The sequence below is a fragment of the Brachyhypopomus gauderio genome, chromosome 12 (genome assembly GCF_052324685.1).
Source record: "Brachyhypopomus gauderio isolate BG-103 chromosome 12, BGAUD_0.2, whole genome shotgun sequence".
NCBI lineage: Eukaryota > Metazoa > Chordata > Actinopteri > Gymnotiformes > Hypopomidae > Brachyhypopomus > Brachyhypopomus gauderio.
The window spans coordinates 10,272,553-10,286,673 of record NC_135222.1 but is presented as its reverse complement, the minus strand read 5'-3'; the positions used below and the strand labels follow the sequence as shown (position 1 = coordinate 10,286,673).

Sequence of the window (14,121 nt, the reverse complement as noted above, 5' to 3'; positions counted from 1 at the left end):
CTGTAATATCTGCACAGAAATGAGGTCACACACCTGCAGGGGTGGGGGCCAAGGACACAGTGACATGCTGGCAAGTTGTGAAAGAGGACTGGAGGAGAGAGAGAGAGAGAGAGAGAGAGAGAGAGAGAGAGAGAGAGAGAGAGAGAGAGAGAGAGAGAGAGAGGAGATTGGAGATAGGAAGAAATTGTGTGAGATGAGAATGAGGGTGAGGGGGGAAGGAAAAGATTAATCGCTAAAGGGAGTTACAGAGTGATGGAAGGGGCCAATAGTGGAGGATGAATGCCAAGAAGTGAAAAACGGGAGGCATGTGAAAAATGAAACAGACACTGTAGGGGTGTGTTCACACAAACACTGTAGGGGTGTGTTCACACATGTACAATCACACATACTCTTAAAATGCTGCTTAGTTCAACAGTCGTATGATTGGACCTTCATGAAATGTCTCAGGACACACAGGTTTTGAATTGATGTGTGGGCTTCTATAATAGAGATCTAAGAGAGGAAGTCACCAGCGGAGGAGTCATAGGGAACACAGCTCTGGATGTGTTATACCGCTGTGCCCACATCCTGTTCAGGAGGGCCAGAGTCCAGCACAGTTTGGTGGTTTCTCACCAGAGATGGGCACTCGAGTGAGCGACCCGAGTTGAAGTCGCACTTAAGTCGCCTAGAAAAAGACTTCAGACTTGACATGAAATTCGTCCCTAGCTTGACTCGGAATCGTCCAAAATAACTCGTGAGCAATAAGAGTCAGTCCGTTATCCAGGCACTGTGTGAAAACTTTATATATATTAAAAAAAGTTTTGTTTCAGTGATTTGCGATGCAGCCTCTTTTCTCGTGACGTATCACAACATCACTTATCGCGAAGGAGAGAAGCTTCAAAAGTAAACAATTGAGGTACCATATGTGGTAGTAGTTTACAATATTTGCACATATCTGAGGGACGGCAACATGTAAAGAATGTGGAAAACAATGAAAGACACTGGAACGACCACATCAAACTTCATGAAAACACATCTGGATTTGTTGTATATATTAGCCGTCAATACAGCTAATATGTAAAATACAGTTTTTTCCATGTCCCTAAGCTTACCCTGGTATTGATTGAGACTTGACTTGGACTTGTATTTTGTGATTTTTTAACCCCTCTGTTTCTCACCTCTAATGCCATGGTCAGACTACACAATATTTCTGTCCATCACAGTGGTCAGTAAATCAGATTAGGCAATCATAGTGGCATGCATTCTTGGCATGCCTTGATGGCAACACTAGCCACACTACATGTTTGGTGATGACAAATTATCATTAATGCCCTTGCGTGAGTTCATAGTTTGTCAGGGAGGAGGGTCAACAAATTGTCAATGGTGGCAGTATGGCTGATGGTTTTGACTTCTAAAAGGAAAAGGAAAAAATTATTGTGAATCTATTCCTGGGTATGATGAAGAGGAAGGTAGGAGCTCAGCTACTGGGGAATGATGTTTGGCTATTTCATGCCAACATATATATCTTTTTAAGTCTGTCATGATTCTCCCATTGAAAACTCACAGCTTAACAAACATGTTTTTCATTGTTCCACCCAACAGAAGTCATTTTCTTTCCGATTTCTTGCATATGCACACTTGAGAGCACTGTTAAACTATTGGTCAACGTCAAGCAATGCATTGCAGGTAATGTCAGAGTAGGTGAGAAAATGCCAAAAAAAATTCTGACAACTTTTCTTTGGGCTGTCATGGGGTGTCTCAGAAACGACATTGCTGTTCTTCGATTATGTCCCACTACAAGTATCATTATTAATTTGCAATGATCATAATCGGTCCTGAGGCTGGATATTTGTCAGTTATGACAAAATCTGGCAAAACACTTTACAAACCAGGTAATTAACAAGTCACAAAATAACCTAACGATGCTCAACTCCAGGCCCAGTGTTGATAGCCCCCGTTTTGTATGTTGTAAATCAGCAAGAGCAATCTGTACAAACTTCTGCTTAAACACAATACTCCAGGAGCTCATCAGCTTAGAGAACAGGATTTTCCAGTATTAAAGCATTTTCAAGCTGACAAACCTGAAAATAATGTGGTCAAGCATGCGGTCTTGCATACTGAATTCACACTTAAAAATTGGCAAGATCTTCACTCTTTTTATTTGCAGTGATCTTCAACTCCCCTCCCGTTTTTCATCCGACAGCTTCCACTTCCATCTGACCCCCTTAATTGACTGACTTAATCCAAAAAAAAAACGCATCTGATGTCTCAAATTTTTTATCTTTTTTGAGAGAGACTTTGTAAGGAATGGGAACACAAGAACTTGAGATTGTTATGGAGATTTATTTTTACACAAATCCTCTCAGGCAAAGCAAAGAGCAAATATAATCACTGGGAGATCACTGTGGCTTTTCTCTGAGGAAGGCATGGATTCACATGACTATATATCTTGGACAGACAGCAACACTTCAGAGGATTGCATGGAGCGGAGAGCGTGATTTGAATACAACTTAGTGATTTTCTTTTAGTGAATCAAACAACCACAGATATACGATGAAGTCAGTTTTAAGCACCTAAGCTTCTCTATAATTCTAACCGTAACAGATGCTTCTGTCTGTTAACCTGAGACACATTTGCTGCCTTTCCTTAGAAACAGTTTATGAAAACGATGCTTAAAAATAGTTTAATGGTTTCATGTTTAATGGTTTAAGGGTCGCCTGGTTTCTGTGCAAGGCCATAGCCACGTCCCTTAGGCTTTCCGAAGTTTGTCTGTCATATGTGTCACTCCCAGTTTGCATGGTACCTGCCCTTTCCGGCACTCTTTACCATTGCCATTTGGCAACTTTCACTACTATTTAGAGGCAGGGTGTAAAGCTCACTCCAATGCACAGGCTCTGAAGAGCCACAGAGGCGGTGGGATTATGTAACTACACTTTGCTTCGGATGGTTTAGGCTTAGCAAAACAGCAGATCACAAAGCATGACAAGACAGCAGGACTGAAAGGAGCTTTTTACATTTTATGTTTATTTATGTTTTAAGTTTGCCAATTATATCTAATCTGATTTGGGCCTGTACTCCATTAAATCATGCATCATATATTAAAAGTATTACATTTAAAAGTCCGATCAGCTCCAATAGGGGACAGACCTGCATTAGTTTCATGGACAGTGTTCACTGATTTTGGCATGATGGTTTCTGCAGAAAAAATATCCACTGGCATACACTCGGTCCTAGGACAAAGCACCATTATAACACCACAGTTGTTTATATATAATATATATAAACAATCAGTAAAATAACATTGTTTCATGGGGATTTCCTGAAGTAGCACACTGAGACACATCTGCACTGATAATCTGAAGTGGTTCTAAGACCTTATGACAACCTCCTCATGCATATTTTGTATTACAGACTTGGCAGATCCCAGGGACTCATCTAGAATGTGGGTTTATTGATCGCTAATAAGCCCAGTGTTTTTGTGGTGTAGGAAAGAGAGCTCTGATCATATGATGGTGCTCTGGCTTAAGACAGAATGATGGGAAGTGACTAAGTTTTCCTCTCCATGAACCATCTTGCCAATTTATACATCTCAGTCGAAAAGCAAAGCCAAGCCCACACAGTGCCCTTGAGAGGACTTTCTTTCTGAATGTCTCTTTCTGAAGGCCTTTATAGAGCCTGTAAAACTGGAACCTTGAGTAGGATCTGTGTGGACCTCGATGAGCAGAACCAGTAAATGCTGCAGTCATGACACCTGATGTCATCTCAAAGCCTGAGTGTATGGAGAGAACCCAAACTTACAACAAAACTACTTTCTTTTAGGTTCACAGCACAGTTTTGGAGTATATACACACACACACACACACACACACACACACACACACACACGTGTGTGTGTACACAAATCAGATCTGTATTTGTGGCAAGTTATGCCACAAGTTGAAGACTATGTCCCCACATACTGTCAACCTGGGAATTCAGCATCTTTATATGTGTCCCAGCAACTAAACTTGCATTCTCTTCATAAACTTTGTATATGTGGCATACTTTAAACATTGTTTTAGGACTTCGGGACATGAAAGTGAACTTCACTTTGTGCTACTTGATACGAGACTTTACAGAACCCAGGTAGTCAAGGTGAATGATACAAGTTCTTAAGTCCTGTCCCACAGCACAGAACACCTCAGGGCTGTGTTTTCTGTCCCCTTATCTTCCTTCAGTTCATGAACAGATTCCCTAGTCAAATAAAATTCAAAAGAGTCTCAAAGCCTAATCACAATCATACTAATTTCAGGCACAGGAGCTGGCACATGCAGTAAAATGGTGTAAAGACAAAAATATCCTCAAAATAACAAAAATCAAACTCTCCAAAATTACAACCACAAGACTCCTTTCAGAACCGATAATCTGCCAATAGGCATTATGAACTTTACATGAAACACTTTGCACATTTACAGTTAGCCTACAGCCCATTCAGTCTGTGTTAGCCATCCTCTACCTCTTCAAGACTAATCACTATCTGACCACAAGATCACGGCTGGCTGGAGATTACTGGATGTACAGCCCTCAAAGTCATGATGTGCCATGGACACGTCACTGCCACCATCACTGTTGTGCCTGATACCAGCACAACTCACTACTGTGATACGAAAGGTCCACAAACCAAATACTATCCGGTTAGCAGTGCACCTGAGGACCAAAATGGACTTCGTAGAGATGACTGTTGTGAGTGGTGTAGTTGTACATGCCAACAGTCTGTAGTCTGTATACAGTACCTTCAGTAGTCAGTAGCTTCTGAGTGTAAGATTTCTAAGTTTCTAATAAACTGGGTGGTGAGAGTACACCAAGCAATTTATTAAAATGGCATTAAAACATCAGTAAGGCCCAACAGAGACTGCATTTGCCAGCTAAAGACAACAGCTTGTGAAATTCAATTCTGCAATCATCCAAAGCATTCTGGCATGATCTATTATTGTCTGGTATGACAGACTCTCAACTCTCATACATCGGAGAAACTTGATTGGTCTGTGAACAAGAATGATTGGATGTGACCTCCTTTAATATCAAACACATGAAAAAGGTGGCGACAACTCTCGCCCGCTGCTCCTCTTAGACAATACACCACATATTTCAGCTCCTTCCTTCTTAGACAGTATGCACTAGTGACCAAAGCCACGATCTTTCCCTTAGTTCTTGGAGAAGTTATTTCCAAACAACTAGATACTTTTTACTTCACCTGCAAGACTAACAAATGCTGCCCCCAGTTTTGAGTTATGTAGTCTTGAAATGATTGCACTCGTGGTGGTGCATAAAACATTTTTCAAATTTGTAGTTTTGACTGCATGCCACATTAGTCTACTCCCATTATGCTTATTACTGAATTGATTCCTTTTCTGCACATACGTATGGCTGTGCAACAGTGCACATACGTATGACTGGAACAGTGCACACTGATGATATCTGATAATGGTGGATGTTGGTTTGTAACTGAACTTCTTTCTTAATTTGCATCTCTTTCTCTGTCTTGTACTTCAGTGTCTTCCTACTGTTTGCGTTTTTCCTGTTTGTTAGTTTTTCAACCACAGACCTGAACCAAATGTGCAGACCACTAATGCTGTTGTGCGGCAACAAAGACCCTTGAATCGGAGGGTCGGCGTGGGGACTGAAAGGTTCACCGGCTCTGGATGATGTGGCATTAAGCCACTGAGCAATAAATACACCTGCATGTTCTGTTGAGCTCAATAAAGCAGCCGGGCATTACTGGAGAGGACCCAACCCCTCTCAGGCGTCCTGGCAAGCCGAGAACATTTGTCAAATAGAGATTTCTCTGCAGACATGCAGCATGTTTTTTTTCCAGTAAGCGGGAGATTGTGTCATTAACAATCTTAGAGCATCTGTTCTCTGTGGTCATTGACACTAAAGAGATGGATGTGCCCTATACCATAGTGGTTTGTGTTTGATTAGTGGCAATACTTTTGTTGAGTTTTATGATTCTGTCCAGTGAACATAAACTGACAAAATATGTACCTGTACATCTGTATACTTGTATTTAATTATAAAAGGGGCTATACCGTACCATAACTGAGTTATAAAAGGGCCTATATATGTGCTTTGTAAATAATATAAACACACACACCTACTTTGTTACATATTGTCCCGAAGACTCTCTTCCACGCCTGCGGAGGTCACACTCCCACCCAGTTTTGAGTTGTTTCTTAGGCCTGAGGCTTGTTACCTTTCCTCACTTGCATTATTTAGGCTCCTCTCACCAACTCCTCATTGCCACAGCTTGTTTGCTTCCTTACATCGCTGAGCCGGTGCTCTCCCTAACAATTCCTCTGGACTCTGGATTCTGTCATTTGCACTGAGTACATAGATTTGGCCTTCACATTCTCTTTATCGGTGCACATTTGTCATTCTGTTAACATGAATTAATCTGAATAAATCTAAACAAACACAGACGTTCTGCCCATGTAGTCCATGTTAGCGTCTTTCGCCCGGCATTCCCGTACACGCCCCCTGCATGAGCCGTGCGGCTTAGTGTGTGCGGCGGGGCTGATTCTGCACGCGTGCTCTCGGAGCACCGCACAAGTGTCTGCGTTGCCCCTCCGCTGCGCTTTCGCCAGTGAGCGCTTGCTAAGTCCATGCGCTGTCATGCTTGGCTACCATTTATTTCCATATCCCGGGGATGAAGATACTGATCCGTCCCTCCCTGTCCTTGCCAGAGTGAATGCATGTGCATTTGTGTGTGTGTGTGTGTGTGTGTTTGTGCCTGTGTATGTGTGTGTCTGTGTGTGCACGTGTGCATGAAAGCTAGAGATAGAATGTATGAGAGGAAGAAAAGACTGTGTGTGTGTGTATGTGTGTGTGTGTGTGTGTGTGTGTGTGTGTGTGTGTGTGTTTGAAGTAAAGGCTGGGTGTGTGTGGGTTTCTGACAGTGATTTAAGCTGTCCGTCTCAGCATGCTGCCTCTGCTAGGAAATGACACACGGTGCAGTGGCTCTGGTGATGATGACAGAGGGAGAGGAGGAAAAGAGACGAAGTGAGAGAAGCCGGAGAGTATGCGAGAGAGAGAGCAAGGGTGAGAGGAAGGGAGGGAGGCCAGAAAGCAAAGAAAGACAGAAAAGAAGAACACCTGAGGAGGTTTCTAAATCTGCTGTGGGAATTGCAACCCCTCTCTCTCCCTCCCGCCGCCTCTCGGTCCGATACCTCGCTGTGATTACCACCTCTGCTAATAGCGGCGAAATGAAAACGGCTGTAATGTGATTCCCTAAATTGTGGATGACAAATGACATAATTGTGAACAAATCAATACGACTGAGGGTTGTATGGTGAGGGCAAAAATGCAGTGGACAGATGACCATTATGTTCATTAAGGAAGCGATGCTTTAATGCTCGGTTACCTCTCGCTCGTGCATAGCTCCAGTCAGAGGTCCCTGACGGACAGACACTGTGTGCGGCCCCTCTGACAGCTGTTGCCTGGGCCTCTCTTATCGACAGCTCCTGCTTGTTGTCTGGGCCTCTGTTATCAACAGCTCCTCCTTGTTGCCTGGGCCTCTGTTATTGACAGCGCTTCCGTGGTGCTGGGGCTTCTAGCCTCCAGGCTGCTCCTTCAGCTGTTTCACCTCCTTTGCTGGGTCAGGACTGGTCTAGCCAGACAAATGTCTCCTTTTGGACCCAACTAAGCTCCTTGGTGAACAGGCCGGTGTGCCGCCGGCCCTACACGTTCGGCTTCGCTGACGCCGGAGCGAGTAGGTTCAGACTTCTGCAGACTGCAGCATTTAGTGTGTCCTCATTTGAAGGCACTTACACATACCCAAAAGCCTCCCCTGTCACCAACTAACTTAGCATTCCAGGTAATTACTGCTGGGCCGTTCCCTAGTGCCTTTAGTTTCTCACTGAAAGACCAAAATAGCTGATTTTCAGAAGGCCGGGGCTTTGATTATTCTTCTGAATTATTTATTCGGATATCTCAGCCTCGTGTGGGGTGACCTCACACTTCGTGCCCCATATATCGACTATGTCACCAATAGCCTATAAGAGCAAAAACTAAGAGGGCACTTGAATGTTTGTCGAGCATGCCTAATGACAAACAACCGTGAAAGCCGCAAGCTTCAAAAGCAAAAACCTGCCGCTAAGTTAGGAAGCGTGCCGTAACTCCTAATCAATCCCTTGAAAACGCATAACAGTTTTTCTGTTGCTTTGTTTTTTTATAAATGAGACAGAGACCCTGCTTTCTGACCTCAGAGGCATTTCAAATGCAACGAGCTAGAACGCCGAGTCTAAATAACGAGAACCGATGGGGCGCTGAGCTCTGTGCATTTGGGCATCGTTAAAGAGTGATTAATCTCCAGTGAGAAATAACTGTCTCCCACTCTCTGCACCTGCAGCTGTGTTTTATGTCAGTAGATTATAACAGGTATTAAAAAAGCATAAATATGCCCCCTTAATGTGAAGTCCTACTTACATTGCCCCAGCTGACCACATTAAACAGTCATTACATAAGATACAGGCACACAAAGTCAGCATGGGCAACAGCAGGGTGACTCATTCAGTCCCCTCATCCTCTAGAACCTCATGTCAGTCTTTCTGAAATAAAGACAGTTGAAGTCAGATGGAGCTGTGGGATTGTCCTGGAACAACATTGTTCTGCAAGACTACATTGTTATCAAGCCAAAGCCATCAATAAAGACTTTAGTTAGTGCGAGGACTAAATCAATAGAGAGGTCACAGGTCAAATGTCACTGATGCTCTATATTAAAGACAACTGACAGGAAAAGGCTTGTTTTAGAATCTGTTCAGCATATAGAACAATTTATCAGAATTATGTAGTTGTGATTTTGTAAAAGGACCAATCTGTTGCTGTAACAGTCCAGTATACTTGATTAGCATTGCATGGACCCAGAGGGTGGTGATCAGTAATGCCGTTTGGACTGAAACTGATGGGTTTCTCCATCCTCACCAAAATGGTCACATTCATCGACTTACAGCCTTAAGCAGCTATTCACAGAAACCGAGCCATGAATGTAAAATGCTTGTTAACAGTGCAAATTAGAATGTGCTACCTCATAGGACATAATCATACACAGATGCAACCCCAAACAGTAATACAGATCCACCTGTTTGTGTGTCTGCTCATGCGTGTGTGTTGAGAAAGATCTCCAGATCACCATTATACTGGCCCACAGCACTTTGTTTGAAAGGCAGTGATCTGGAGCTGTTTCTGTAGGAACAGTGGTGGTCGATGGAGCATCTTTGGAGGTTCTGTCGCACTGTGATTTATTTCAAACCGGGCCACATGTCCCCTGGGGGCTGGGAGTGAGTGGGGTAGGGGTGTGGGGGTTAGAACTAAATGAAAGAGCATGATTATTTTAACACGGACTACATGAGTGTTGCGTAAGCTTGCACCACAGCTGAGAGGATTGAGAGCGTATCCCAAAACGCTGGAACGGTACTCACTCCATTTCATTTCCTCTCTGGAATCTCTTTGGAAGTGGGCTTATGTTGTATCTTTGGAGGGCTTTTGGTTTGCTCTGTTTTATCCTGCCTGACCAACTTGTTCACTCGCTTTGACACAGCGAACTCAGCCTAAGGGGGTTTAATATCAATTTAAAGATTAATGACACCCGTGCATGTCAAGCATAGCATACAAATGCCCTGAGCACAAACCAATAGTTTGCAAATCTATCAACTGTATGGATTAGTGCACATACTCCTCTTTTTCTATCCCTTCTTTTTCCCCCTGTATGGCCCTCCTCTCTTGATGTCACTTTCTGTGTTTAGCAGACACTCTTTTTGTCAGGGACTCTCCAGTCATTGTCTTCTGGTGCTGGTCAAAAGGACAGGGGGTTGGTGGGTGTGACCCTGCTGTTACCGTAGTGACTGAAGCATCATCGGTGAGAGAGTACTTCATTAGCTGTGCAAGGTCAGTGTCCAGGGTGTCCTTGCTTGCAGGAAGTCCTAGAGGGGTTAGAGGATTATACTACAGCGCTCTATATACTGAGACACCCCACCCCAGCTGCGGTGGGTTGCCTATGGCGTAGAGACAGCGGAGAGTGGAAGAGTCACAGGAACGGTGTCCCAAGCTGGACTCCCCCAGCAGGGGGCCGGGCCCCTGACAGACACGGGCCCGTGGTCCACTTCTGTTGACTGACACGGACCTTGTGTGCTTCGTATGTGGAGGGATGACGTGTGCCAGCTGTGGAGAGGCTTTGAGATGAGGCACTTTTATGCTCGGTTAGGGCTTTTTAAGGCGTTTGATGAGCTGAGCCCGTGTTATATGGTTTTCTGCTACAGTCGTATCTGTCGGCGTGAAGCGGCGCGGTAGGGTGGTGAGATCCAGGCCGCGTTGGAGGAGAAGTTATGTGCAGTAATGGCCTCATGAGTGTGAGCAGCAAGAGCTGTGGCCCCCTCCCAGGTCAACGGCCACACATCTCAAACACGGCAGAGAGCAGCTTGAAGCAAGCCAGCTTTTTCCTGCGTGGGTTTGTTATGGATATGCATGGACAACTCTGATTATACAATGTGTGTGTTATATGCTAAGAGTGTGGGTCTGTATGATCTTGTGTCAGGGTGTGTGTGTGTGTGTGTGTGTGTGTTTGTGTGCGTGCGTGCGTGTGTGTGTGTGTGTGTGTGTGTGTGTGTGTGTGTGTGTGTGTGTGTGTGTGTGTGTGTGTGTGTGTGTGTGTGTGTGTGTGTGTGTGTGTGTGAATCGTGGAGCATGTCTTGACCTGATGGAAGAGGGACTATATTTAGTCGTGTGTGTGAGATGTGTACACTTTTTTATAATGAGCATTCCATCACTGAGCTCCTTAGCACCTTGCTGAAACACTGATCAGAGAGAGAGAGAGAGAGAGAGAGAGAGAGAGAGAGAAAGAGAGAGAGAGACAGACAGACAGACAGACACTGCCGATAATGAAGCAAATGTTCAACAGTGGAAAAACAGGAGGGGAGGTGCAATAACACAACAGACACAACAAAGTAGAAACAGACAAAACGTCTGCCGTGAGCCTGATGATTCATGAATGACATAACTGGCAGAGATAAAGAGTGAAACTCTCACAGAGCTAGTGTGAGGGGCCACAGTGCTAGTGTGAGGGGCCACAGAGCTAGTGTGAGGGGCCACAGTGCTAGTGTGAGGGGCCACAGAGCTAGTGTGAGGGGCCACAGAGCTAGTGTGAGGGGCCACAGTGCTAGTGTGAGGGGCCACAGTGCCGCCCCAGCCATGCTGATGCTATTACACTAATCTATAAAAGACTTATTACCTCTTAATATGATGTATGTAAATTCTACTGGAGCAGGCAGGTGGCACCAGCTCAACTTGGGCCGCCACTGACAGTGATTAATACCAGGCCTGAGCCCTCTGAGAGCAGTAATAGATTTTGGTGAAAATAATGTGTTGTGGCAATGTAGGAGCCTAATGAGTGTATGTCAACCGGTCCGAGTGTGTGTGTCCATGTCGTGCTTCGCTGAGTGGTACTGTAGCGGGTCTGGCGGGAGGCTCGTTGCTTGTGGTGGGGGTCATCATTTTTTATCTCTCTTATTATGTTAAAATGATTTGTGGGTGTGTGAGCCTATTGGACATGACTGTGAGCCAGGGTAACAAGAGATGCAGATGGAGGTCTATGGGGCTCTGTCCACAGCCTCCTGTAGAACACCGATGAGCATAGCACCCAAGGGAACAGGAAATAACATGTTTGCTTGTGCTGAAATCACAGGCAAAGACACACACGCACGCACGCACGCACGCACACACTCACGCACATACGCACACACACAAATGCATGCACACACAGGCACACATACAACAGACACACACATGCACGTGCACGTGTACACACACAGCTCCCCTCCTTAAACCTCTCTAACCAATTCTGCACCAGGGCTGACAACCTTCTGTTTGTCTGTGCCATAATCTCTATCAAAAATGCCTGCTGCTGAACCCACTGGCTCCTCTGGAGCTAATGACTACCTCTTGTCAGCAGAAAGCGTCTCTTGACTCGCAGGTTTCTCCTGCAGGTCTGGCAGGTTGGCGAAGTCGTCCTGCTCAGCCAGTCCAATTGCCAGGGACAATACCACCATCTTCCCCTCCCTGCAACAGAAGAGAAGGACCCTCCAGTCAGAGGTGGGCTACAAGACGGAGAGCAATGAGGAGCACACAGGAGGATGAGGCAGTGAGAAGATAAAGTGGGTCACGTTAGAACAGGAGCATCCTGGGTAAAATAATGATGACTGGATGGGACACATGACATGTTTTTTTTCTTTCCATCATGCAGACAGACATGCGAGCACACACACACACAACATATGAGTACACACACAGAGGAGAGCACACACACACAGAGGAGAGCACACACATGAGCAGACACACACATGATTGCACACACACACGAGTGCACACACACAAGCGTGCACAAACACAGAAGCACACAAACACAGGAGTGCACATAAACACAGAAGTGCACACACATGAGCACACACACACACGATTGCACACACACATGAGCAGACAAACACACGATTGCACACACACATGAGCAGACAAACACACAATTGCAAACACACACACACACACACACACACACACACACACACGAGTGTACACACACAAGCGCACACAAACACAGGAGTGCATGTAAACACAGGAGTGCACACAATCACATGAGCACACACACACAAGAGTGCACACACACGAGAACACACACACAAGAGTGCACACACACGAGAACACACACACACGAGCACACACACACACACGAGCGCACACACACACGTGAGAGCACACACACGAGCACACATACACATGAATGCACATACATGAGCGCACACACGAGCACACACAGACACAAGCATACACACACACGAGCGCAGACGCACATATGAGCGCCCAGCCCACACACATGAGCACACAGACAAGCGCACACATAAATGAAGGCACTATCCTGAAGCTGTCTTTGCCTCTGCCTTCGTGTGGTGACTCACTCGTTCCTGGACCTCCTCTTTCTTTCCTGTCTTTATTCTTTCCTGCTGTCTTTGTCTCCTGTCTTACTCTTTCCTGCTGTCTTTGTCTCCTGTCCTCACTTTATCCTGCTGTCTGTCTCCGTTGTCCTTGGTTGACTAGTGGACCACACCTGAGCTGTTGATAACAATCACTTAAGGGATGTTCTTTTCAGCATGTCATATTTCACTTTGAGGTGGATCTGAACTGAAGTTATCCTGCCTCTGCATTCATTTGGACCAATGAGATGTCTGACGTCATACCTGATATCATTACGAGACGAAAAAAATCTTTCTCCAGTGAAAAATCTTTATTTCACTGTTTTTCTCCATATTTTCATCCCACTATCACTGCTATTTTCTCTGTTCATCCTCTATTTTATCATACAAACACTTATCATTTTGTTGTTTTTGAGTTCACATATATCTATAAAGATAATCCCCTTGTATCTCCCTACCTGAAAATCTTTTACACTGGAGTCCTGTCCACCCTCTCTGTGTTAAAGTGCTCTCATGGTATAATGGTTAAAATCACTTTGCTTCTCAGGAAGGGCACAAGTTTAATTGCCTGTCAGACAATCAGGAGTAAAGAAGTCTTTTGTTAAAACTGTTCTGTTAGGGTGAACCTACAGAGAGGAAAAGCTCAGTGCCTTGGTAATAAAGGGGGTATGTAAGAGGACGATAAGTCCAAGCAAACAATATTTATATCCTGATGAATTTAAGGTTGTGCACCAGTGACAGATTCAAAGGTTTATAACTGTGGCCTTTTTTGAAATCTTGTTGCTACCTCAAATGCGTATTCTCTGTCTCCCTCTTCATCCTTTTCTCCCTCTTATGAGAGGAACAGCACTGAAGACACATCAGTCCTGTGTTGATCTGCTCTGACAGCACGTGTTGATGTTGAACTCTCTAGCACACACACTATTTAGTGGCTGTATAGCAAAAACTATTGCCTTTCTTTCTTTCTCTCTCCTTTAATTGTCCCTTTCAACTGATGAATTCACTTGGTTTGATTGATCCAGTCAAATATATCACAAAATTGATTGCTCTTTAGTGTTTACTTGACTGAAGCCTTTGACAACAGAAAAAAACCCCAGTTTTAATTAAATCATAGGTCAAAACCTTGACCTAGATGGCTTTGCACTAATTT

At 44.6% G+C, this 14,121-nt stretch overlaps 1 protein-coding gene across 3 annotated transcripts in view; it reads right to left on the bottom strand.

The window, feature by feature from the left end:
- syt7b (synaptotagmin VIIb) overlaps positions 1-14,121 on the bottom strand; it is an 83,331-nt gene that overhangs the window by 11,644 nt on the left and 57,566 nt on the right. For all 3 annotated transcript variants that reach the window (XM_077023078.1, XM_077023079.1, XM_077023080.1), the window contains one exon: positions 11,947-12,066. In XM_077023078.1, the coding sequence (XP_076879193.1) occupies positions 11,947-12,066 (120 nt within the window). The remainder of the gene's footprint in view (positions 1-11,946; positions 12,067-14,121) is intronic.